This window comes from Lates calcarifer, linkage group LG24 (genome assembly GCF_001640805.2).
Source record: "Lates calcarifer isolate ASB-BC8 linkage group LG24, TLL_Latcal_v3, whole genome shotgun sequence".
NCBI lineage: Eukaryota > Metazoa > Chordata > Actinopteri > Centropomidae > Lates > Lates calcarifer.
Genome location: NC_066856.1, coordinates 557,702 through 582,644, shown reverse-complemented (window position 1 = coordinate 582,644; position 24,943 = coordinate 557,702). Strand labels below are relative to the sequence as shown.

The 24,943-nt window shown below is 42.6% G+C and overlaps 4 protein-coding genes across 6 annotated transcripts; 2 read left to right on the top strand and 2 right to left on the bottom strand.

Moving 5' to 3' along the window:
* Window positions 1-956: 956 nt before the first annotated feature.
* On the bottom strand, window positions 957-4,045 carry fbxo45 (F-box protein 45). Its single transcript, XM_018698170.2, has 3 exons — window positions 3,532-4,045; window positions 2,316-2,672; window positions 957-2,186 (listed from the first exon to the last, which is right to left on the bottom strand). The coding sequence occupies exons 1-3, from the start codon at window positions 3,856-3,858 to the stop codon at window positions 2,001-2,003; spliced, it is 870 nt and encodes a 289-aa protein (XP_018553686.1). The 5' UTR covers window positions 3,859-4,045; the 3' UTR covers window positions 957-2,000.
* Window positions 4,046-4,579: 534 nt separating this feature from the next.
* Window positions 4,580-11,446, top strand: fam168b (family with sequence similarity 168 member B). The gene is made up of 7 exons (XM_018698171.2): window positions 4,580-4,730; window positions 7,011-7,094; window positions 7,199-7,282; window positions 7,827-7,969; window positions 8,067-8,265; window positions 9,878-10,002; window positions 10,090-11,446. Exons 2-6 carry the CDS (start codon window positions 7,025-7,027, stop codon window positions 9,988-9,990), a joined length of 609 nt encoding a protein of 202 aa, XP_018553687.1. The 5' UTR covers window positions 4,580-4,730; window positions 7,011-7,024; the 3' UTR covers window positions 9,991-10,002; window positions 10,090-11,446.
* Window positions 11,447-12,803: 1,357 nt separating this feature from the next.
* On the top strand, window positions 12,804-19,853 carry rbbp8 (retinoblastoma binding protein 8). Of its 2 annotated transcripts, none has more exons than XM_018698180.2 (18): window positions 12,804-12,960; window positions 14,352-14,491; window positions 14,617-14,659; window positions 14,912-15,007; window positions 15,098-15,189; window positions 15,834-15,906; window positions 16,091-16,272; window positions 16,368-16,442; window positions 16,813-16,927; window positions 17,025-17,241; window positions 18,014-18,185; window positions 18,282-18,370; window positions 18,507-18,630; window positions 18,729-18,905; window positions 18,991-19,033; window positions 19,173-19,260; window positions 19,350-19,491; window positions 19,618-19,853. In XM_018698180.2, the coding sequence occupies exons 2-18, from the start codon at window positions 14,392-14,394 to the stop codon at window positions 19,707-19,709; spliced, it is 1,920 nt and encodes a 639-aa protein (XP_018553696.1). In that variant the 5' UTR covers window positions 12,804-12,960; window positions 14,352-14,391; the 3' UTR covers window positions 19,710-19,853. The 2 variants fall into 2 exon arrangements, with proteins under 2 accessions (XP_018553696.1, XP_018553697.1); XM_018698181.2 differs by having other exon boundaries at window positions 12,811-12,960; window positions 14,356-14,491.
* Window positions 19,854-20,058: 205 nt separating this feature from the next.
* LOC108898251 (transmembrane protein 241) lies at window positions 20,059-24,426 on the bottom strand. Of its 2 annotated transcripts, none has more exons than XM_018698184.2 (15): window positions 24,221-24,426; window positions 23,661-23,707; window positions 23,493-23,570; window positions 23,315-23,396; window positions 23,149-23,199; window positions 23,001-23,026; window positions 22,791-22,842; window positions 22,648-22,696; window positions 22,088-22,133; window positions 21,956-21,991; window positions 21,405-21,439; window positions 21,121-21,190; window positions 20,605-20,698; window positions 20,411-20,475; window positions 20,059-20,249 (listed from the first exon to the last, which is right to left on the bottom strand). In XM_018698184.2, the coding sequence occupies exons 1-15, from the start codon at window positions 24,290-24,292 to the stop codon at window positions 20,186-20,188; spliced, it is 867 nt and encodes a 288-aa protein (XP_018553700.1). In that variant the 5' UTR covers window positions 24,293-24,426; the 3' UTR covers window positions 20,059-20,185. The 2 variants fall into 2 exon arrangements, with proteins under 2 accessions (XP_018553700.1, XP_018553699.1); XM_018698183.2 differs by having other exon boundaries at window positions 23,149-23,226; window positions 24,221-24,424.
* Window positions 24,427-24,943: the final 517 nt, after the last annotated feature.

The window sequence follows — 24,943 nt, the reverse complement described above, 5'->3', positions numbered from 1 at the left end:
CAGGTCAGGCAGCTGTGTCTTACCTCAAACGCCCACTGACCAACAGGTTTGTTGTTGAGGGTATTCAGTGTAATGTTACTCACTGCTGTATCTGAAACTGAATGTTTTACAGATATAAGAAATAGTCTGTAAAACTATTAATTATTCAACAGTAATAGTTTACTTATAATGCTTTATTTTTAGCTACTAGTGTGGACACATCATAAATAAATATGCCTTATAGAGCTCATCGTATGAACAGAGCCAGTGGAGAACAAACATCTGAACAATGTTAATTACTTCATTTAAAATGTCTGACTGTAAAGTCCAGCTTTTTACAGCTTTATAACTTCCTGTTTTCTAAAATGGAAGTCCAATGTATTTCTATTCTTCTGTCCTCTGTGAAAACAGAGAAAAGATGAGAACTTTCCTGTCAGTGATTCATATCCACTAAATGGCTGCAGCGTTGTTAAACCTTGATCTGATTTACTCTGACTGTCAGAGCTGATGTGAGAAACGTGCAGTTTGTTTTATGCTGAAGGAACTAATGGATCCGAGACGGTTCATCTCGTGGTCTGTATTCTTAACCTCACACACAGATCAGTGACTGACAGTAGCTACTGTAGTGACTGTATATGTAAATCATCACTGTCCAACAACAAAAACCATTTATCTCCAAAACTTCAGCTTTTCATGGGCTCAGACAAACAGCTGTGATGGTGTATTTTTCAGAGAATCCTATTTAATTTTGTACAATTTATTATTTTAGGATTTAGGAGAATTTCTCAACCTGTAAAGGAACATCTATTCATCCATCCATTATCTACACCGCTTATCCATTAAGGGTCGCGAGGAGGCTGGAGCCTATCCCAGCGGACATTGGGCAAGAGGTGGGGTACACCCTGTACAGATCACCAGTTTTAAAAGAACAGTTTATCTAAAAAATTCAATTGAAAATCACAAAATGAAGAGATACATGGTTTTTAACAGGCAGTTTATAGGCTTTTGCTGTCAATAGAGGTCACATTTACTGCAGTGAAGTGGCTGCAGGACCAGTCATCGAGTCGTTCTGGAGCTTTTTGTTATTCTTTTTCTTCAGATTCACATAGCATTGGCTGGAAACATGCAGTGTGACTGTGAACATGCAGACAAACTTACAAGTTCTGGTATAAAACCATAAACATAAGCATCAAACCATCTTTATTCTAAGAGTGGCACCATGTAGACTTTATTTTCAGGCCCTATAACCACACAGTATCTATAGTACCATAGATAAAACCAATAAATAGTGAGTAATACTACAGTAGCACATTAAAAAGGACACACATTAACATGATAGGGGTATAGTTTCCACCATAACTGGATGAGTATTTGAAAAGGGCAATTTTCAGTCCATTATGTCCATGCACATGCATGACAGCTGGTCCCCACGTCCTCTGTTTGCCTCTATCAAAATACATTAGGTCACATTTATTTGGCATAAAACCACTATAATCCAGTCACCTGTGTTAATCCAGAATGAGCTGTTTGCATTAACTCATACAACAGATAGATATTTAGAACAACTACTGTGTCACTTATTAAAACGATGTCTTAGAGTATTTGCCACAGTTCAGAATAGTTTTGGCCTCACTCAAGCACACATAAAATCTCAAGTAAATGTTCAGCACTGTTAGTCTGAATCGCATTACATTAAATTACGTTCCCCCCGTCCTGTAAATAAAAAAGTCCAGCAGCTAAACTGTAAAAGTGGACACTTCCACGTTGATACAGAAACATATTTAGACCGTCCCCTCACCGCCCTCTCCCTGTCAGCTGTCTCTGGGTTCATGTGCAGCTGTAGTAGAAATGTTCTCTTTGTGTAATGTGAACAGTTATTTTGCTTGGAAGAAACGCGACCACTCAGCCTCCAGAACCTTTTGACATGGTGCAGTGACCACGGTTGGCACTCTGCTGACAGAAAGAGTCCAGCACTCGTCTGTGGCCTGTTAGTTTAAATGGTGGCGTGTGTTATTCTGCGTCTAACCATCCAGAGGTTTTCCCAGGTACACCATGGTGACTTCAGTGTTACCATACACTGCGGAGACAGCAGGGAACAGGCAGGCTTTGGGCAGTCCACGAAACGCTACTCCAAGAAACTCAAAACCTCTCTCGAAGGCTAATGTCTTGTCGTCCATGTCTAGAATTACCCGGATTCTCTCGCCAATCTGTGGACGGACACAATATATACAAATAAACGTTCAGAATAATCAGTGGAAACGTTTCAACATGATTTTAACAGAATCTACAACCTGATGAGGAATCAAACAACATGCAGACATGGGTCCAGCTCCCACCTGGTATTTGGGTGCATTGTTGCATTGTGGGAAATTTCCATTAACCTCCCCATTATGCAGCAGGTTGTTGTCGACCAGGTTCCAGCCCCAGCTCTGGTCGTCACTGCCCAGCAGGGCCACGTAGCCCTGGCACTGCATTGACGCCCGCTTCGTGGCGATGCCTATCACTGCCACGGTGCCGAGGGGGCCCTCCCACCAGATCTCCCAGGCGTGCCGCCCCTCTGAAAAGCCGATCTTTCCACGGGCACCGTCTGTGCTCTGGGCGATGGGGTTACGGTGCAGGGTGAAGCCGTTCTTCTTCACATAAACATTGCGGGAGCAGTCGTGGGAGCTCAGAGCGTGTTGAAAGGCTTTGAGCTGCAGAGGACAGGAAGTGGATCAGTTATTTTATGGGCAACAGCATCTCTGGTACAGAGATTTGGAAAACATCTGCTACCAGATGTGGATTCCTGCATAAACAAGATGAGACATGGTGATGGACTTTGACATGTCCACCATGGGGGACATGATGTGCTGCGTGAGTCAGGGCTGTCTGTTTCAGAGTTTTAGACTCAGTATCTTCATATGCAAGAGATATTCTGCAGAAGTACAAGGTTTCACTCACAATTTAAAACTGGGTTTTGGTATTGCAAAGCATGGACTCTGAACTGGATCAGTGGGTCTCCCTGGGACCTCCAAGAGTCTGTGAGCCAGTTGCACACAGTCCCATGGAAAATTAGGACAATTTTCCTACAGACAGTCCCATTCAGAGACTGCTCCATAAATAGATTTCACCTTCTATCAGCTCCCTGCACATGAGGCAGACAGTTATACAACCGAAGCTGTGACCCGATCAAATACAGGTCTATGGTCTAACGTGTGCTACTGACAACAAAAACACCAGTTCAGTCTGATCCCCAGTACCTCTGTGACTCAACACAACCCAGCACCGAACCGCATTTAAGAATCTGCCAATTTACGTTGAATTTTCAGCAAACATACACATTCACTCTGTACATTGCTGTTTATGTGTCTACCAAACACTGGCTGTGAATCACAGGGGTCTTTTGTCGTACAGTACTGCAGCTTATGGATTCGTCCTGAAGAGGTGTGCTGTTTACCACACGTCAGTCACGCTCCGCGAAGGTGTTTAAAGAGCAAAGGTGACACTAAACAGGCAGATTTCCAAATGGAGATCTCCCGACCAGACACAACCGTGGTAAACTGGTAAACCTACTTTGCCCTTGTAGGTGGGCAGGTTGCACAGGATGTCAGAACGCAGAGCCTCATCACTCAGAGTCCGGGTGCAGAGGCTGCGCCACACCTCGCTATTTTCATCCGCCAGGGTTTTGTTCCAGTTCCGGCAGACCAGCGCGCACCGCATCAAGTCAGACAGCTCCAGATAGGAAAAAACATGCTCCAGAACCCGGGCCGGCAGCCTCCCGGCCACCCCTGCGCCTCCTCCGGCTGCAGCAGAGTAGGGAGAGCCAGCGGAGCTGCAACTGGCTGCCGCTGCTGCGCCCAGACAGGAGGAGCCTCCTCCTCCACCGACAGCTCCAGACATGATGGCCCTGCTCCGCACCGACGACACCAGCCGATACAATAATCTGAGCTTACACCGAAGAATGGTTCCTAATGTGAGTTACATAGCAACATTTCCCTGAGAAAACACACACACACAGGTCGCAGTGAAACCACAACAGTACGGACCCTACTCCCCCCACTTCAATGGCTGAATGGAAGCGATGCGTCAAGGTCCTGGAAGAACAAAACAATAACTGTAGTGCTGCCACAGAAACATGGAGGTTAATCAGTAAAAACACTGAGGACTGTAGATGTTTAGCACAGCAGGATTAAATCCGGTGTGGGTGAACTTTCAGAATAAACAGACCCACCCCCCCGCTCAGGTCCATTATATTTTACTTCCTGCCAGGACCGCGGAGCAGCGCTGCTGAAGAGCTGCCACAGTGTTGCAGTGACAGGATCCCGGACGGTACAGTGTGTCAGGACTACAGAGTACCTGGTACCGACCTGTCACACCAACACCACAGAGGAACCTGGGCCACACACACACACAACACAGGGGTCTAATAAATACTGTTAAATACTGGCCTCTGTCCTGATCCGTTCTCCTGACCTGGATCCATCAGAAGCACCTCACAGACTGAGACTCCTTCTGAGAAATTATTTTTAAAAAATGTTTGACGTATCAAAACAAAAATACAACACACGAGAAGAAGAAAACAGTTCATCCTGATCACCTGGTAAAGAAAATTGTAGCTTAATAATATAAAATATTGACAGACCACGTGACAGCACTCGGAAGTGACGCGGGGTGCTCAAAAGAGTTCAGCAAAGCATCTGGGATCAAAGCAGCAGCAGCAGCTCGGTGTCTTCAGAGAGAACCAGAGAGGGACAGACGGCCGACTCGGACAGGTAACCCGACCTACTGACCGTCTCTAACTGCACGTTAAGGTGTGTGTGTGTGTGTTACCTGCGGGGCCGGGACTGGCGGGGCATCGGGACACAGCTGTGTGTGTGTGTGTGTGTGTGCTCCGCGGCCTGTGGACCAGCTGCCTCCAGCTGTGTGTCCGCTGTCCGGGGACGGTCGGCTGCTTGTCCGCGGTCAGACAGGTGAGAACGGGCACGCGTGGACACCGGAACCCTACCTGCAGTTGCAGACCTGCTTAGCTGAGAGCCGAGCGGGCTTAAGGTAACAAAGCCCCGGTACTGACAGACAGGTTGCCATCTTTCTTTCTACAGGCACATAACGTCACCTGTAAACAAAGCGTGAGTCCTGAGTCTGCAGCTCCTCTCTGCTTCATCTCTGCTGCTCCATCCTTGTGCTGTGCTGTGTTTTTGTTGTGTTCTCTGTTGTTTTCAGGTTTGTTGTTGGGACCGAGATGATGACACAGCTCATATTGTTTGTCCTGACGATGAACACACACGAACCCCCGTGCAGTTCTTCTTATTTTAACTGTACTGTTTATTATAATGAGAGAAAACATGTGAGTTATTGCTGCTCACTGCTGAAGGTAGATCTGTCAGTTTATTATCGATTAGTTTCTCAACAGAAGATTAATCAAAAACCATTTTGATATTGAATAATAATAAGTATTATTATTATATGGCAGGCATTCTCAGCTGTGATGATTTGCTGCTTTCTTTGTCATACCTGATAACAATCTGAATCTCTTTGGTTGTTGTGGAACAGCTAGTTTAACAAAAAACAATTCACTGAGAAAATCATGAGCAGATTAATTTATTGTGAGAATAATCATGATGTCAGGTCATACTCTGCCCTGTCAGACTATAAAGTAGATTTAGGGCTTGTACTCTCTCTGAATGGCACATTTCATTAACTGTTTCAGTTTTCCTTGTATGGACAGACTTGTGAAGTGACAGGATGGTGTTTGGTGCACAGAAACCTAATGAGCAGCATGTAGAGCAGAGGTCAGGTGATCAGACTCAAGTAAACTCAAATCTGAAACGTGAATGAATATAAAACTGTTTTAAAAATCTGTGTGAGTTTATAAGGTGTTGGTTTCAGCTTTTCTGTACATTGTATTGCTTATTACAGTAAAGGTTAAGTGGACGAGTCCAAACACAGTGAGATGTTTTTGGGATGGTAGTGCTCATGCTTTAAATGTGAACTGAGCTCTGCAGTGAGAGCTCAGCAGAGTCATGCTCTGATAAACAGGAGACCAGCTCCCACTGAACGGTATATTCCCCGTTGTGAATACGTGTGGACAGGCTCATGAATGATAAAGGAAGAAAAGTGAGTATGTGTTGTGACTGTGACCTGCCAAGGTCATCCCATATAAACCACTGACAGCCACCTCATACTGACACCATGTCCTCAGTACAACACCTGCTTTTACCTGATCACTGACATGTATCAGACCTGTCTGTGTGAACGCCGCCATGATGCTGGAACATAGAGATTTAACAGGTTTTATTTAATGTGTGTAGGTGATGATGATGATGTTCTCTATCCTGTCCACTAGAGAGAGCTATAGTAATGATGGCTACAGCTTCAATGTGTGAACAAGGCAAACAAACCAAGCTCCACTGTTTAGATCAGTGAGTGTAGACTGATGGCTTCATATAATTAAACATTCTTAATCAAGACCCTGTTATGGAGCAGTTAGTCATCAGTACTGACCACCAGCAGCATCAGCATGCTCTGCTCTGGATGGTGGACGTTAGAGCCTTTCATACAATAAGACAAAGAACTGTAAATAATGTATATTTAGATGTATTTGATTTAACTGCAGAGGGTTTAATTAGGATAAACAGTAACTGTAGTCTGCTCCGTCTTCTGATTGGTGAAAACAAGTTGCCTGTGTTTCTTTAGTTGAAGCTATGGAGCCAGGAGCCTTGACTCTCAGTGATCAGACCAGTGTATGTGTCTAAAATTTTTTGTTACCATTTTTCCTGAAGAGGAAAGTTTGTCAGTAGCTGCAGAGAGAGCTGAGTGTCAGATTTATCCAGATGATGTTTGATGGGCTGATGAAGGTTTGAGTCCTTCTCTCTGTTGTAGCTTCAAACAAAGCAAGTATGGCAACATCTGTCATGTTTCTTCAGCCAGACAATGTGACTTCACAGGAGAGAAGCAAGCTTCATCTGTTAATCTCAACTCTGCATTTCATTTAAATGAATGTACTGTTGAATAGTTTGATGAAACTCATGTGGTCTGTGTTTCTTGCATTTCAGTATCTGTGACCATAATGAATCCTGTGTACAGCCCTGCGCCAACAGGGGTCCCCTTCACCAACACTAAGGGTATAGGCTACCCAGGTAATTAATGTGTTGATGTGTAATATAGTAACTAAACAGTAAATATTCTAAAATCCAGAATAGTAAAAAGTACTGACTTTCTGTTCTCTGTTTGCTCGTGGCAGCTGGATTCCCTGTTGGTTACGCAGCAGCTGCTCCAGCGTACACCCCCAATGTCTATGCAGGAGCTAACCCAGCCTTCCCCAGCGGTACGAAGGGGACTCTACTGAAATCCACATACATCGCACAGACTCGATATAACAGGTGTCCTTCAGTAAAATGATCAGATTTGACAGTTTTGGTCCAAAGATTTGATGTAAATTAACTGTAAGAAGACCAGAGAAAGGAACTTCAGAATCACGTGGAAGTGTGATTAAACAAGAAGCTTAAAAAAACTCATAGAAGAATGAGAAAGCTTTTTCTTTTCTGTATTCTGGTTGTGTTCCAGAGAATAAAAAATGAGACTGGTTTTCAGATGGAGAGGCTGCAGCTAGTGGATAAAATGTGAGCAGACAACAGAGAGCTGTCTGAGTTTACTGAGCTACAGGCTCCATGTTTCAGTCTGCAGACCTAATCTCCACCGCATAGAAAAAATATTCAGTCAAACTGCATCACTGTCATTTCAGATGTAGATGACACTGATTATTAAATTAAAAATGATCCAATAACTCCAGCTGCTCTTCATCCTCAGACAGATCCTGGAGGAGACTTTACATTTAAAAACTAACGTGAAGAGTCTTCCTCCCCCTCTAGGCTACGCTCCAGGAACTCCTTTCAAAATGTCCTGCTCTCCCAACACGGGGACGGTCCCTCCGTACTCCTCCTCACCCAGCCCCTACCCTGCTGCCGTTTACCCTGTCAGGAGCACCTACGCCCAACAGAACCCATACGCGCAGGTCAGTATGGTTACGAATCTGCCTCAGGCTGACGGTGTAACTTCTAATCCCTGATGTTTTTAATGTTGGATTTTCCTCTTTCTTTGGTGTGACCCAGGCGTTAATTCCCTCACAACAACAGGGCACCTACTACACACAGCCGCTGTATGCTGCTCCCCCTCATGTTATCCATCACACGACGGTGGTCCAGCCCAATGGGATGCCTGCAGCCATGTACGCCCCGCCCATCCCCCCACCCCGCCCCAACAGTGTTGCCATGGGGATGGTAGCCGGGACCACCATGGCCATGTCTGCTGGTAAACCGCAGTGTTTCGTGTTTAAATATGTTTTATATCAGGATTTTTGATTTTTGAGATGCATGAGAAACATTTGATTCATTACATTATTGTGAAAATAATTTCCAAAAATCAAATGTGGAGATGAGGAGTTCAAAAAAGAAAGAAAACAACAAAGTATAATTTCTCAGCATCAAAGTCTTCTCTTCATCTCTCATTCCAACCAAGCTCATGAGAAACCTGGTGTCATGTTTGATGAACAGCTCTCCTTCTCTGACCATGATGCATCTGTCTGTGGTCATGTCACTTTACACAATACAACATAAGAAAAATCAAGTCTTATCCGTCTCAGTCCTTCACCCAGTACTTGGTACAGACCATGGTTCCCTCTTAGGTCTTCTGGTGGTCCCTTTACAGATCCAGAATGCAGTGGTGCATCTGGTTTCTGATCAGCCTAAAAGGTCACATGACCTGAAATCTAATCCATGGCTGTGATTGAATAGTGTTTTTTTTTTTTTTTTTTTTTTTATGAAGGTTTCTAAACTGAGGTAAATGACCCTGAAGTATCAGCTATGATCAGAGCTGGTCCAGTTCTCTAGATGTTAAGGAAAGGAGCTTCACTGCTTCCTATCTTATCTCCTTCAGCAGAGGAGACACTGGACCTTCCTTTACCAAAGGAAAGGAGAGAATGATGTCCCATGATTCCTTGCAGCAGCAGCAGCATTTAAAGCGACGCACCGTTGTAGTTTCACAGCAGCAGATCCATGTACATGTAGACACAACAGAGCTCCTGTTTTATGTTTGAGACACGATCAGAAACTTCTTAAAATCTTTCCCCCCTCTAAAAAAAATCATTTTTTCCACTTAACAACACAAAAGGTCAAAGCTCCCATAAGAGGAAACTGTGTATTTCTGTCTGAATATAATTTACTCTGGACCCGTCACACAATTCCTTTTCTCTCTTATTGAATTGTAGCCTCCAGCACTGAGCTGAGTTGGTCATTATGTCTTCCACGTGTTATAAATAAAGTTTAAAAAAGCCTAGTGTAAGTGCAGTCGGATTCTCTAAATACCGCAGTTCCCTTGTCCTAATTCCTTATCAATTCTCCTTCGCATGTTTCTTTGACCTCATGACATTTTCCATTGAGGTCGAGGAAAGTGGTAAGGAAAGGAGATTTTTTTGACTATTTGACTGCAGCCCAAGTCTCTAACGCTGTTTACAGAGAGACTTCTTGGTCTGAACTCAGTCATACAGGCTTCTGCTCCTTCTCAGCCACTGTGTTCCTCCAAGGCTTGTTATCTGACATCACCATCCTTGCACACAAGGTGTTCTCAGTCCAGACTCTTCTGGTTTGTGGTTTGAGGTTTGTGGATAGTATACTATCAGATCTTTGTCTTCAACAATCTCTGAAGACTCATATCTTCTGAGAGCACCTCCTCTCCTAATACCTCTAACACCCTACATGCTCAGCTAACACTGACCGTCAACTTCTTTCATTTATCTCCTGCTCTTTGTCTTATTGAACAGATTTGGTTCTTGGTTCTTACTTTAGGGTCCCTAACTGTGTTCATGTATTTAATGTTTTCTCCTGGAAAGGGAAGTTATGCTCACAGTGTTCACTCTGCTTCTCAGGAACTTTGTTGACAACTCCATCACCAGCGCCTGTCGCCCCCCATCCTGTCACGATGCCCACGTATCGGCCTCCTGGCACACCCAGCTACAGCTACGTGCCCCCGCAGTGGTGAAGAGAGGGAAGCGTGAGTATGACGCGTGAATCTGAATCAGCTCAACTCAGACACATGCAGATCCCAATGGTGTGTTTCTGCATGTTGCTCTCTCTGCAGGTCAGCGGATGGTAGATATGCATTCACACTCTACTCCAGTGTTTTTTGCTCTTGGTGAGGACCTGATCTGCCAGCGTCTGCAACCAGTTACTCTTCTTCCAGCATAATGTGAATCTAAAACCCAACTACATAGAAAGAGGCCCATTCTAGACAGGGAGATGGTGAAGAATAGGCCCGTCCCCATGACCCCCCCCCCCTCTCTCTCTTAATGGAATAAGGCTGCATCCCACGCCACCCCCCCAGCGCCAGCACCTCTACAACCGGCTGCATATCTCACATCAAACAGCAAAGCCTCCATGCAAACTTTTGGTGGACTGTCATGCAGGTTTTTATAGCTTAAACTCTTTAAGTGGTGAAAAGGGAGTTTGGAATTGTTTTTGTTGTTGTTGTTTTTTTTATTTGGGGGACACATATGACATTGAATGCATGTGTATATATAGATATATGAAGTAATGCTAGCTCAATCTACCTGCTGTGACAGATGCAAACTCAACAAAAGGCACACATCCAAAGGAACTAAAAAAAAAGTAATAATCTGCAATGCTGAATCACCAGTGACCATGTCTTAAATGTGAAAGAAGAAAAGACAAGAAACGTTTGTTCATGCAAAAACATACCTGCACGGTCCAGTGCAGACCAAACTGTACTAATCTCACTGCTTTGTGTTTTGGTAAGTGACGCTCAGTTTTTATTGTTTCTTTCAGCGATGCGGTGTTGATGCATTACGTCTTACCATGTTTGTATTTTAGGAGAAAGATAGGACACATTTTAGGAAAAGCAGCTTTTGTTTCCTGCCTGAAACACTTCTGGGTGATTTCAATGTTTATCACTTATTTTAGCCACAAGTTATTCTTGGTGGGGAGCAAACAGAGGATGATTTTCAAAGTCATTTGCAGCCATTTAATGAGCTGTGTATGTGTGTGTGTGTGCGTGTGTGTGTGTGTAGGAAAGAGGACTAAAATAAGTACCATTAAAAATGGTGCCATATAGCGTGAGACATGCTTTGACTTTTCAACCCACATGTCACAATCATCAGTTTGTCTTTAGGTCTGAAGCACTATGTCATGAAATCACAGCTAACTGTGGACATGTTAGGACAACATGATATGATAATAGCACTATTGAGTGAAGGTACTAATTCAAACCAGTCTGTAAAGATATCCAACCTTTGACATTGCTAACTGTCGTACCTCAAGGCTCCAGGTTAACCACCAGTATCACTGTTTTAGACATGCTTTTCTATGTTGCCTCAGTCACCTCAGTTAAATAATCTGTTTTGTAAATGTTATTTTTGTGATTTTGGTTCTTGTTTTGTATTCTAAAGAAAGACCAAAAATAAAAACAAATATAAGAACAAGCTGTCTTTTGGGAATTTTTGTGACATGCTCAGAACATGCCTGGGAAAAGTAAAAAACACTATGGAACAAGCTTATCAATCACACACAACCTTCAGTTACTTTTTTATTACTCTTATTGTTGACCTGCATGTGCAAAAACCAAACTTGCAAACAATGCAAACACATCTAAAAGTCTTACAATTGTTCAACGTTTTGTAACTCTATACCTTTTCCTTACTCCATACTCTGAACTAGGAATGTCCATTTTGTCGCTGGGAAACAGTCTGTTACACCTAATGGCCTGGGAGAATTTCTGCTAACATTTACTAACAGGCTACAAACAGCAGCACTCACTCTTTTTGTCTGTCACTCAAATTATGAATTAGCATAAGAAATTATGAAAAACCAAATATGAATGGTAATGTCCAGTTGTCAGATTTGCTGTCTTGTCAAATTTGGATGCTATATCAAGCAACAAATGTTATTGTGCATAAAAAAACAACTGTAAAACCATAAAATTTAATTAGGTTTTGTTCCTCTTGTACTTCTGTATTGATCTCAGCTGTAGAATGTGTTGACAGAAATTCCTGCCATCTTGTTTTTACACTGTTGAGTGCATTGTGATTTTGTCCACACTAATACTGCACAAAAAGGTGTCAGCTAACAGGGACAACAGGTCTAAGTTTAGCAAAATTAAAATATGAGGTGCAGCAAACCCAAAATGTAATGTCCACATATGTGGACGCAGGGTCTTAGGAGGTTAATGATAGATTCAGTGGTAGTTGGGGTCCCTGAGCAGTTCTGTTCCTGAGAGCAGGACTAACTAAGACCAGAGAGTGGCAGTAATACAACACTGTGACTGTTAAACCAAAGAAGAAGACTAAGGCCTCACTGACAGTAAACCAAATGTTTTACAGAATTTAAAAGATGGGTCTCAATAATAATCTTATGGGAACCAACAGATGTTGATATCAAAGGACATGAAATGGCAGATAAGGATCTAACAGAGGCTGCAATAGATAATAACAATGATTTGGAAATTAGCCTCAGCAGAACAGAAATGATTACTGTATTAATACAGACATATTTGACTGATGTGGGCAAGAAGAAACAGTCAAATGGCAGAGGCAGAAGATTCAAAAGATAAAGGTATGGATTGATCTAATAGATATTACTATGATCAGATCCTATTTTACTGTATTAGACTGACTCATCTGTCTGACCGACTGAGAAGATGTTGGAGTATTTTATTTTATTTTATTTTATTTATTTAGAATGTAACTACTGGACATCCTGACCAGTAGGAGGCAGTGACTGCTACCAGTTCGATGTTTGCCAACGGCCAGCAAACCTCAAAAAAAGCAGACGAAGAAGCAGAACAGGAAGTGGGAGCTTTCCCAGCATGCAGCAGGACGCGCCAGTTTTGAGTCTGTTGTGGATTTACAAATCCCCGAGACCTTAGACCTGCGACCTCAGTCCGGTCCACATGAACATGTCGGTTTGATTAAACTCCGTGTTCCTCACACTCGTCGCTGTAAGTCACGTCAACTCTGTTACTGTAACTGTACTGTAATTTAATGTAACGAACGTCTGTTGTTCTGATGTAGTTGTGTTTACAGACACAGAGGTTAAATGTTAAATGTTAAATGAAAAAGCTCCGTTAATGTTTCACCTTAAACCAGAGGAATATAATGGACTGTGTTTTTCTGTTGTGTGTTGTGTGTAACAGCTGCCCCGAGTTGTGTCTGTCAGGTGATACAGCGATAATTCACCGGTGAAGTCGTTAAAAAACCACTGTTATTTCTGTCATCTGTAGAGTAAAGCCACTCTCTGGGTCTCTCCGCCATAAACATTTTACTGTTTCTGGCAATAGTTTTAGTATAATCGCAATGTTACACTTGAGGTTGTGCTTTAACGTCATTTGAGCCCTTCAGTGATGCTTGCGAACCTCGGCTTTCTCCATCAGCTGTGCCGGCGACACGACGCTATAACTTAAAATTCATGTGAAAGTTTGCGGTTGCAGAAGCTACATCTGTGTGTGTAAAAAAATGCAGCATCCTTGTTATAACGTGGTTGATAAACCAACCTGGACCCTAGAGCTGAAGTTATTGGCTGATTAAATGAATAGATGATTGACAGGAAATCAATCTGCAACAATTCTGATGTTGATTAATTGCTTGAGTCATTTTAAAGGAAAATTCACTGGTTCATCCTCAAATTCTTCTCACATGTGAATATTTATAATTTCAACATCTTTAGACTTCAGGGAATAATGAGACATTTTTCTTTGTTTTCTGACATTTTATTCACTGATCAATCAATCAGTTATTAGAGAAAATGCCTGTCAGATGTATTGATGATGAAGGTAATTGTTTGTTGCTGCTTGACAATTCTCTGTGGAATTATAGAACCTTACAGTGGTTTTCTGTCTGTTCATCACTGATACGCACAAAAAAATTGCCTTTATAATAAATGAGCAACAAATATAAAGTGAAAAAGTTCAGGTCTGAGAGCAGGATGGAGGATGGAGGACCTGTTATTGATGATCCTTCAAGTGATACAGATTTCTGACAAATGTAATCAATCAAATGGTGTAGACAGAAATGATGATGAGGAGGAAACCTGGAGCTTTTTGGGCGTGGTTGGTGATGAAGCCTTGACGTGGCTGGTTAATTAGCTGTTGTGTAGACGTTGAACCAGTCAGCTGATCAGTGTTCTCTATGTGTAGCACTTAGATTCATAGGAGAGGCTCAGACTGTGGATACTGGTAAATGAGAGTTGAACTGAAATGAAAAATAATTTGGATATGAACAAACGTGAATGATGCTGACTGAGCTTTTAGTGTAATGTAGTAGTTAGTATGTTACACTGAGAGACCAACATGTGCATTGAATCCTTATCCTAACACCTCGTCCTTTTCCCCAGGCAGCAGGAGGTCTGGCTGTGTTGTAGCAGTGGTTGGAGGATGAGCAGCCCAGGGCCGAGCAGCGGCACAAACAAACCTGCTGAACTCTTTGAAGAGTTATGGAGGCAGCTTGGAGAGTGCCACCAGAACGCACTGCAAGGTAACTCACCCCTATGGTGAGCTGCGTTCATACATCCAGTTCATCTTCTTAGCAGTTGATGTCAGCTGTAGAGAAGCCAGACACTAAAATAAAATCTACTTCTGTGCATCTGTTGATGTTTTCAGAACTGGAGGTAAAAGTGAGCAAGTTGAAGAAGGAACGCTGTTTGTGAGTATCTTTAACTTTTGCTTCAGAATATTGAGCTGGACTGACGCTACAACACTCTCTATAAAACGCCTTAAACTGTGTCTGTAAACTCAGCTGTGACAGTCAAAACCCAGAGATATTCAGTTTAAAACCACGTTTGATGGAGAAAAGCATCAAATCTGAGGAGTTAGTCTCAGCAAATGTTTTGTAATGCTTGAATAAGTCGTTGCTGTTCTAAAACTGTGATTATGCTTTCTATTATGTTTTCTACAGAGATGCTCAGAGGCTCGAGGTGTTTTACAACCGCAACCAGCAGCTGAAGGAGCAAAACAAAAGCCTGCAGGATACCATCAGTGTGTTGGAGGAGAGGTAACTTCCTCTAGGACAGTTTAGAATAAGGTGAAACCATATAAAACCATGTGAAACGTAAAGGCGAGCAGCTGTGTTCACTGTTTCCAGGCTCCGAGCGGGAGAATGTGATCAATGTGCCATCATAGAGGAGAACCAGAAAAACAACCAGGACCAAAATCTGCGCCTCATCGCCGAACTGAGTGAGTTAACTCACTGTTGTTCTTATTTTGCTGTCACATGGAGCAGACACTAACTACAGATTAACACATTAACACTGTACCTGTGAGAGAGGAAGGAAGAACATGTTTATTTTCTGCTGATACACTCAGAGCAGATGCTGCTTGAGAACAGCAGGTTGAAAAAGATGATGTTTATACAATGCCAATAATCTGTAGTTTGTAGTTTAATGTGATGTAATGTAATACAATAGAAAAAAGAAGATGGCTGTGTTGTCTGGTCATCTGTTTTAGTCCAGACCTGAATATCTCAACAGCTTTTGGTAGGACTGAACTTCATGATGTCTAGAGGAGGAATCCTACTAACTGTAGTGACTTTTTGTGTAGAGCCACCAGCAGGTTAAAGTCTTCTCTGCTTATCATCTACGATATCTCAACATTTACTGGATGGACTAAACTCCATGTTTCCCAGGATAATAAATCCTAGGAACTTTGGTGATTCTCTGAGCTTCACAGAGACATTAACAGGACTCATACATTACAGTCAAGCCTCACGAGAACTCATGACATTGTTATTATTATTATGACTTTATGTTGACTCAACAGTGAAGTGAAGACTCTGTATGATGAGGAGCATAGTGTTGGTAATTGTGTTGTTTGTTCCACAGAGAATGAAAGAAACAGCCTGGAGGATGAGAACAGAAAACTACAGGCTGAGCTGCAAAGATTAAAGATGTCTCGGTGAGCTCCTCAGTCTGTTACAGACGTGTTCTGTCAACACTGTAAAATGTTCAAGTAAATAAAAAGCATGTAGCTGCTTTTGGTCTGGTCCATATGTTTCTATAGGAGAACAGGTTTATTTTAGTTTAGAATCTGTATTGTTCCCAGTTAGACCCTGTCACACTGGTCTATGTTGTTTTATCAGCTCAGAGCCCCAGCAGGCCTCACCCTCAGACCAGGACGAAGGCATCATCCCAGACTCTCCGGTCCTGTCCAGCTCGCTGCCTGCGGCTAACAAACTGAAGAAACGTAAAAACCTGGATAAAATCAGACATATCCGCTATGCAGAGCTGCCTCTACCACAGTGTAACAACTCACTCTTCAGCGGTGAGTCTCCTTCACTGTAACCTCCAGACATTTTCTCTGAGTCTTTTGCTTGAAGGCACAGAGTCCTCTAACATGTGCTGCTGCTCCTGTTTTAGAGCTGAATAAGGAGCCTAGAAGAGCAGAAGTGCTGGTACCGAACACATGTGAACTGGACTCATCCCAAACCTCAAGTATGACTTTATCCACTGTACTCCTGTTATATCATCAGTGTTTGAGAATTTGAAATATGTGAAAACAGGAACAGAAACTGTTGCAGTATTTCCTCCCCTGGTCTGCTCTTGGTGGTTTTGTCTTCTGTCTGGTGTGACCATTTCTCCCTTTGCAGCACCAGGCAACATTTTATCAAAACAAACACACCCATCATATCAGATTAATTCACATGGAGGGACCACACAGGCATTTATGAATGAACTCATAAGTAAAACTGTCTCTGAAACGGAACCGTCTGCTGGCATTTGAGATGAAGCATCTTAGACTGATGAGATTGATGGACATACTATGAGTTCTGTGGTGTCCTGACTGTCGGTTGTATCGTTTCAGACGATGTAAATCATGATGTGGAGGAGGTGATCGCAGAAACCTGTGGCCTTGAACTTGTTAACAAGCATCACTTAGTCCAGAAAACTACAACTACTGCAGGGCAACGATGTTTAAAGTAAGGATGAAACATTCATCTGCTGAAAAATATAGATTTGCAGTACAGAATTCCGAAGGCCTCACTCCTCTTCCTCTTCATCCATGCTGATCCACAGTCCAGACTTGACTACAGAAAGGTCCCCGTCTCTTCTCCCCCGAATGAAGAGGTTTCCAGAAGATGACTTCAGTAACAACGCAAAACGAAAGAAGGACAGTGAGCCACAGGAGCAAGAGGGCAACAAACACAGCAGCCAGGAGGGGGTGGACACACAGAAGGAAGTAAAACACACACAACCTCAACCGATCAAACGGACCTCCAGCTTCATGAAGCAGGTTAGAGAAGTGTCCTATAGACTCCTATGAATGTATGTGTTTCAAAAAGCAGCAGGTCAGATTGAGAGAATTTCAGGCGCTGTACAAGGTGCGATCAAAAGTTCAGAGACTGTGTCTGTAACAAGTAAAAACAGTACCTGATTCAAATATGACCAACTTCCCCTTCAAAGTATTCACCACGTGCAGTGATACACTCATTGTCATGATGGAGTATCCAACTACCATCACACCACAGTTCAGGTTGTTTGTACTGAATGTCCTCCCCCAGACACCTCAGAACTCAGTGTAGACAGTCTGACTCTGGGGGATGAATTCTCAGTGCACAACCCTGTGAATGTCCAAGAAAATGATCAGCATGCCCCCAACCTGCTTTACCTTCCTCAGTCTTGGAGCCTTCAGCTCTTCCACTGTGGAGCTGCTGACGGTTGGGTCCTCACAGACCTCCACATGGTGCTGCTTCTGCTCTATGGGGAAATCTCAAATGGTCACAAAAACATCTTTAACACAAGTCCAGATGTTTATTGAAAAATATTGCTCGCACCTGCTGCATGAATATTACTGTGTGACTCTCTGTCTACAACAGGACCAGTCTCAGAACTTTTTGATTGCACTAAAAATGTTTTCAGCAGGTTCAGGTTTTGAATAAATCTTCTACCAGTTTTTTCCTAGACTCTCCTGATGTGTGTGTATAGTTAGATTTTATTTCTAATGAACAATTAGACAGAATAATACTTGAGTATGTTTTTATGATGTAACATTTAACATTTACTAGGTTCAGTCAGCACAAAGTGGGACCTCAAGTCAAAGGCTAAGTGCTTCCTGTGCAAGTCCTGCTTCCAAGAAGCTGAAGGACAAAGTTAAAGGAGAAGGGGACCATGCTGGGCAGAAAAGCAACCCTCTGCAGGATCTGAATGCGTCACAGGACCAACATGAAACAGAGGACGGTGAGTTTTCAAAGGTCAGTCTTCTCTCTGATTAAAAGTATTTCTTGATAATTATCAGCTGAATTTAACGTGACTGTGCTAACTGTTCTTCCCCAGCTGGGAGGAAGCACAGAACGGAGCCCATGTGGAGCATTGACCCTGCACTCGTCCTGTCCATGTACGACAGCGAGCAGAGAGGAGACCAGGTACAGTCACATGACTCCTGTCACAGCTACACCTGCTGGTTGTAGCTGGTGTTGATGAAGCTTCATGTCTTTCATGGTTTCAGTCTGTTGTATTGTATGTAAAGAGTCGACCTGTGACAGCTGGTCTGTGTTTTAGGAAGAAGAAGAAGAAGAAGAACCGTGTCATGGAGAGCTGGCAGATACCGACTGCACCTGGGTCAGTCACAGTTTACTCCAGGCTCGGGGAGAAAATGGCTGCAGCAGAAGGGACAATGTGTCTGGTAAATATAACGCTGTAGGTCTTCACCTGCAGAAACTGACAACAGCATATTGCTGAGATTAAAACTTTAACAACAGTCTGATGGGTTTTCTTTTCAAGGACTCGGCGTAAAGGCAAATGACAGTTTGGACATGATGTTTGACACCACAGCTTATGGAGAGTACAACTCTTACAACAATTCACACATAGGCCAGAGCCAGCCCTGTGATGATGATGATGATGATGAAGAAGAAGAAGAAAAAGAAGAGGAGGAGGAGGAGGAAGAAGAGGACAGTGGTAGGTTTTCAGACTAAGAGGAATTTCTGTGTTTGTCATTAGAGGTGGACTCTGGAACTGAGCTTGTGTTTGTTTCCTGAACTAGAACAAGATCGTCCTGGAAGCACTTCAGGTCCAAGAAAAGCACAGTAAGTCTGACTGTCTGACACAGTACATCGCACTTTGTGTTATATTTGGAGGTTAACAGACAGCAAGAGAGAGAGCAGACAGGCTGCAGTTTCTAGATTCTGTAGTTTCCACAACCTAAATTTTCTCTGTGTGGATCAGACATCCAACATTTGCACATGTGGCCATCATTCGCAAGAAAGACGAGAGAAGAAAACTGAAGGGCACGACCTGTAAGGAATGTGAAACAGTAAGTATTCTGACTATGAAGCCAAAATAAACAAGACACATTTTTACTCTGATCCTTTTTTTAAAGTCTGTCTTTTTTTTGTCCTCCAGTATTACGCCCACCTCCCAGAAGAGGAGAAACAGAAGAAGCTGTCCTCATGCTCAAGGCACAGATTTCTTTACATTCCTCCCTGTACCCCTGAAAACTTCTGGGAGGTTGGATTCCCATCAACACAAACCTGCATCGAAAGAGGTAATTTAACTATTAAACCACAGCACCCACATGCTCCATCAACTCTCTTCAGCATTACAGTACGTACAATGCAGACATGAGTCTGAGCACTATCTTATACACTGAGATCATGTTCCTTGTTTGTAGGTTATATCAGAGAGGAGAAGAATCCTCAGGTACGTTTACGGAGAAGACAACCGCTCACTGCTTTATTTTCCCCGAAACCTGAGGAGAACTGAGGGAGTCTGTCTCTGGCTGTTTTAATCTGTCCAGTTTAAAGTTCATCATTTTAACGTGTGTGTGTGTGTGTGTGTGTGTGTGTATGTGCAGACTGTGAAGGTTTTTTGTAGATACTGAGTAAAAATAAATAAAAGTTAACTTGATGTTTAAATGCCGCAATTCTTCATTCAGTTAGACTCAACATTACCACATGTTTCACTTAATTATATCAAGACAATGTGAATAACAGTAACCACAATGTACAAGAAGAAAAGGCTTTTACAAACTAAAATCTGCCTTTGTTCAACATCCAGAGCCTGATGTTTTCAGATCATAGACCTCAGATTAGAAAACAATGGAGAGATAACATGTATACAAAGATGATTTTATTTGGTCCTCATCAGAGCACACAGCAGAGATTATAAAAAATAATGTGAAAAAATAACTTTTTTTAAATAGAAAAACAATCTCTTCATGAAGTGCAGGTTTGGGATCATCACTGCTGAGATTCTCTGTCTGAGTACAACAGCAGGGCCTCGCCAACATGGCTGCCAACCACACTGTAACCACACAACAATATCAACAATAAACATTATCATCATGCCAACGAATCTATAGGTTTCACAAAGTTACATTTAAAACATTTGATTCATTTACCAACACTAGATTTACTAATAATTAGAGAACTGAATGATCAGGAGATAAATAAACGTGAACTCACCACATCAGAGACGGAGCGGTAACCTCCATGGAGAAAACAAATGGAGACAGAGACATGGCAGTAACCTGAGAGGAAAAACACATCATTTTAGCTTTCAAACATAATAACTGTTTGTTTTGAATCAGTGAAGTTTGAGCATATTTTATGGCACAGTCTCATAACTAAATATTAATAAATATAAAATAAACAATCACCTTAGACAGAAAATTCCAAATCCCAAAGTGCTCGAGGGACAAACCACTTTTCAGTCTGACTGTGACCAACAGTAAGAGAAAGCCCAGCAGAGCACTGAGGAGGGAGACACAGGTCTGATCAGAGTTACATTCAGACACACTGCAAAATACCAAAACATCTCTGTACAACAAGAGTCACCTTTACTGATGAAAACATTCAACTTTTTACATGTGATGTAGGTAACAAGTCAGAAGCTCAGACTCAAACACTTCTCCAGGACTTTATTACTTGGTCATTTCTGGACAGTCATATAAATCAGAGCTGTGTCTGTAGGCCTCATGTATTGCTCAGCTCTCAGAGGTCTGGCCACCTAAAGCATTCTCTATTCTGATCCTGTACAGTGTGCTCTGTACTTGTGCTGTGACTCCACACAGGAGATGATCTGCTGCTCTCAGTGCAGAACCCTGGAGGTTCAACTCCACTGCATATAGAATAAATCCAGCACTGTGAGCTGACTGATGAGAACAGAGACAGACCTGGCACAGCAGCCACAGTGAAATGTGTGAGACTGAAGGGAGGGGAACTCCAGGGCAGCCATCAGGTCACCTGTGGACAAACACCATGTCATCCACAGTCATGGGACAACATCACAGTTACAACACATTATCTGATTGTATGGTCCACTATCATCATTCACTGGTACAGTAAAGACGGAAATGATTCTAGTGAGAGTAACCTCCACTGAGCTGTTTGATCTTTACTGTCTCAGTATTTACCCACATCAGACATGATGTAACACCGGTACAGGTGTCGTTCATACCTGTTGGATGAGCAGCAGCAGCCAGCAGCAGCACACTGTGGTCACAGGCAGGAGAAGCTTCAGTTAGTCACTGTTAACACCTCAAGATGAATATATTCATGTTCTGGATGTGGACTCTTCTCACATGAAATGATTAGAAATAATTAGTGGGTGTTTAACAGCTGTTTCTGGAAGCACGGGCAAATAACTCATTTAAAGGAGGTTCTACGTTTTTAATTTAATTCTGAATATTTTCAGGAGTTTCAAGTTACATATGAATTTGTAACCTCAAATTCCTGATTCCTTGTTAACGTCCTCAGGGAGACATAAACAGACCGTCTCCATGCTGCATCAGGTTTTTGTGAGATGACAGTTTATGTCCAACTTTGTGAAAAGCAGGTAACTTCTCACCTGAAAGGAAATCTGCAGGTGTGGCATCAGTAAACTTTTAAAAAAAACTATGAATGCTAAATTAAAGTTATTATGTTTCTTCATATACAAAGTCAAATTTTAACTGTATTATATTTCTCTGAGCCTCAGATCCACAACATGTAGAACTAGTTTCTTCTTACCTGAACAAGTAGTTGATACACTGTTGTTCAAGATCACTGAAATAAGATCACCACAGTGTTAGCAGAAGTTCAACAACCTTAAACTGAGAAAGCTGAGAAACTGGAGTTTCCACTGTCATCAGCTGAACTCACCTCAGGTTACTGGGTCTGTGGTAAAGCTGAAACACTCTGTACGCGCCTGAAACATCGATCACAACGTCTCATTCTTTACACTTCAATCTTTTATGGTCATTATTTATGAGTTAATTCGTTTTTAAATTTGTGGTTGTTGTTTCCTCCACTGAGGAGGCTTCCCAGAACATTACGCTAAATGTTCTGGGAGGGGGCGGGACCAGGGAAGAACCGGTCACCTGGCAGAGATATGTCCTCCACTGACGTCCATTCTGTCATTTGTTTTCCAACTCTTAGATTTATCTTAAACAGTGCCATTAGTGTGATTCTTTGAGTGCATCAGTTTGGATTTGTTGTGTCGTTTGTAGAGCACTTTGAACCTGTGTGAAAGGTGCTGTACAATAAAGTTTGACTGACAGATGTGGGCTTTTAGGCAACTTTCAAATCTGAGAGAGAAAACTGATTCTGATGATTTCCAGTCATGCCACTGTTTCTTCTTCCTCTGACACTAAACTCAGAGTCTGATGAAACCGATAAAAATAAAACCATTTTTAACACTGAGACAAATCAAACAGACTCACCAACACAGACCAGGTGACAGACAGCCCACAGATAACCACTGGAGTCAAACTAGGAGGATGATTAATGAGTAGATTAATAACCAGAAACCACCTATATCCCTCTGACCTGCACTGTCAATGAGAAATGAATGATGTGCTATTACCTGAGGGTCATAGAGGGGGAGGTTGATGGCTGCAAGCAGCATGAGACAAACGCTGTGAGCAGATTTAAAGATGGTGTCATGTCAGAGGAAACGGTTCATCTCTGAATCTATGATCAGTCTGTTTGGTACTGCTGATTCAGAGCTTTGCAAGTTTATTGTTTTTATAACAAGAGAACTGAAGTGTATGAATTTCATGAATCAAACACCAACCTGATAAACTTCAGCCACTGTGTCTTCTACAGGAGAGAGGAGAGACGAGAGCTGCACATTTACAGAGGTACAACAGTGTAGAGGTGCAGAGGAAGACTGGTGAGGGTCGTCTTCCTCCATTAGTCCCACGTGAATGAGACGCACTCACCTCTCTGTGGACGAGCTTCAGGATGATGTAACTAACAACATGAGAGGAATTCTGCAGGGTGAAGAAGAAAGGGATGTCCTGCACAGAGAGAAGGCAGCTGGTGTATACATCTAGAGGACAGCAGGGGTAATTCATGTTATTAAATGTAGGAAGTGTCAGGACGTACAATGCGTGATAAGGCCCTGGACCCAGCGTAAATGTTTCCTACAAACAGGAGCGAGGCCGGCAGCCAGGGCAGAGCTGCTGATCTGTGACACAACATTACAACATCAGACAAAGCTCTTAGAGCTCAACATGGATCCTGCAGCGGTCCACACCACACACACACCACACACACACAGCACCTGGTGATGCGGCTCAGCTCCACCCATCCCAGCTTCCCAAAGAGAAGAAGAAGAACAGCCCCGACAAACGTCTGCCATCTGAAAACGTCAGTGAACAGAGACCGTAGATTCTTAAGTGTAAAGTGTGAGTTTTATCACAGTCATTTGTGATCACCTTCAGATACTCACCCTTGAAATAAGGTTGGATACGTGAACTTTAACACTGACAGGACATACTGAAAAAAAAACGAGGAAAAACAGGTGTAAATCAGCTCATTTGTAACTTTTACAACTTCTCATCCTGACAACAGGAGATGCGCCATCTCTAGCACCAAACTCCTGTCAAAATTCCGCCAATTTAAAATATCCAAACCTACCCGCAAAAGCACTTATCACTTATTAACTCTTGACTATATTATTGATTATCGATGGGGTTCACTCATCAGTTCGGCGGACAGTTCATCCAACAACAACTCTCTTTTACAGGTTGCTCGTTTTCATTTCCTGTAGCAGTTCCCTACCAAAATAAGAGCTGGGACATTGCCTCGATGGGTCACGTTCACGCCTAATTAGAAATTCGATCGGGATCTTAAATCATGATCACAAGCATGATACAACTGATGGTGACTGTGAGAGTGTAATTGTAATTTTCCGATGAATAAGTCAGTTTTTCTGCGAGAGAGGGAAGCTTCAGCTCCTCCTGTTAAAACCAGTGTTTTCTGAGCTTATTCCGCTCAACACTCACTCACCTTATTGGTGAAATAAGACACAACAAAGACGAGGCTGAAGGCGCAGCCGGTGATGTGTCTTCTCCACTGCATGGTACCTCTGCAGCGGGGACATGGCTCCTGACACAGACCACACTATCTGTCAGACATGAGTCCGTTTCCAAACTACACACTCTTCAAGATCGGACACTTCCTTCACCGTCCGCGGTGACACGTCAAGACGTTGGCACACAAAGATCGTCTATTGTTCAGGATCATTCTCTGGTCTGCATGTGCCCTATGGGTGTGACACGCAGCGCGTGACGCCGGAACGAGCCTGGACCAGCCCAGAGGCTGATCCATATCACTTCAGTCATAATGTGATTCATCCCACATTTATCAGATATTTACACCGAGAGGGAAAATATCAGCTGTCAGTCTGAGGCTCCTCAGCCTCTTTAAATCTGTTTAATGTGTTCATAATCTGATTATTGAGCTGAAGTAAAATGATAATAATGAACATGTTTCTATTCATATGATGTATCTGTGACTATTTAAAACATTTGAAACATTCAAAATAAGATGAAATCTCAGTTAGTACCAAATGTCTGCTTATCCATTTTCTCTGAGAGTTGATTTTGTGAGTGTTTTTTTTGACAGTGTCAGAGTAATTTTTTTTTTTTTTACATTAAAGGGACAGTCCACTGATTTCACACATGAAGCTCAGTTTACCTGTCAAGAGGAGTAAATACTCAGTCTGTGAAA

What these genes read in the sequence shown, in the direction of transcription:
- fbxo45 (XM_018698170.2), bottom strand. Translation starts at nt 3,858, where the DNA reads ATGTCTGGAGCTGTCGGTGGAGGAGGAGGCTCCTCCTGTCTGGGCGCA. An exon ending in TGCCCACCTACAAGGGCAAA is followed by an intron (nt 2,673 to 3,531) that starts GTAGGTTTACCA and finishes TGTCCTCTGCAG; the next exon opens with CTCAAAGCCTTTCAACACGC. An exon ending in ACAATGCACCCAAATACCAG is followed by an intron (nt 2,187 to 2,315) that starts GTGGGAGCTGGA and finishes GTCCGTCCACAG; the next exon opens with ATTGGCGAGAGAATCCGGGT.
- fam168b (XM_018698171.2), top strand. Translation starts at nt 7,025, where the DNA reads ATGAATCCTGTGTACAGCCCTGCGCCAACAGGGGTCCCCTTCACCAAC. An exon ending in TAACCCAGCCTTCCCCAGCG is followed by an intron (nt 7,283 to 7,826) that starts GTACGAAGGGGA and finishes CTCCCCCTCTAG; the next exon opens with GCTACGCTCCAGGAACTCCT. An exon ending in CACCATGGCCATGTCTGCTG is followed by an intron (nt 8,266 to 9,877) that starts GTAAACCGCAGT and finishes TCTGCTTCTCAG; the next exon opens with GAACTTTGTTGACAACTCCA.
- rbbp8 (XM_018698180.2), top strand. Translation starts at nt 14,392, where the DNA reads ATGAGCAGCCCAGGGCCGAGCAGCGGCACAAACAAACCTGCTGAACTC. An exon ending in CAAAGATTAAAGATGTCTCG is followed by an intron (nt 15,907 to 16,090) that starts GTGAGCTCCTCA and finishes TTGTTTTATCAG; the next exon opens with CTCAGAGCCCCAGCAGGCCT. An exon ending in GGACTCATCCCAAACCTCAA is followed by an intron (nt 16,443 to 16,812) that starts GTATGACTTTAT and finishes GTATCGTTTCAG; the next exon opens with ACGATGTAAATCATGATGTG.
- LOC108898251 (XM_018698183.2), bottom strand. Translation starts at nt 24,292, where the DNA reads ATGCAGTGGAGAAGACACATCACCGGCTGCGCCTTCAGCCTCGTCTTT. An exon ending in GAGCTGAGCCGCATCACCAG is followed by an intron (nt 23,397 to 23,492) that starts GTGCTGTGTGTG and finishes GTTGTGTCACAG; the next exon opens with ATCAGCAGCTCTGCCCTGGC. An exon ending in TCCCCCTCTATGACCCTCAG is followed by an intron (nt 22,697 to 22,790) that starts GTAATAGCACAT and finishes TCATCCTCCTAG; the next exon opens with TTTGACTCCAGTGGTTATCT.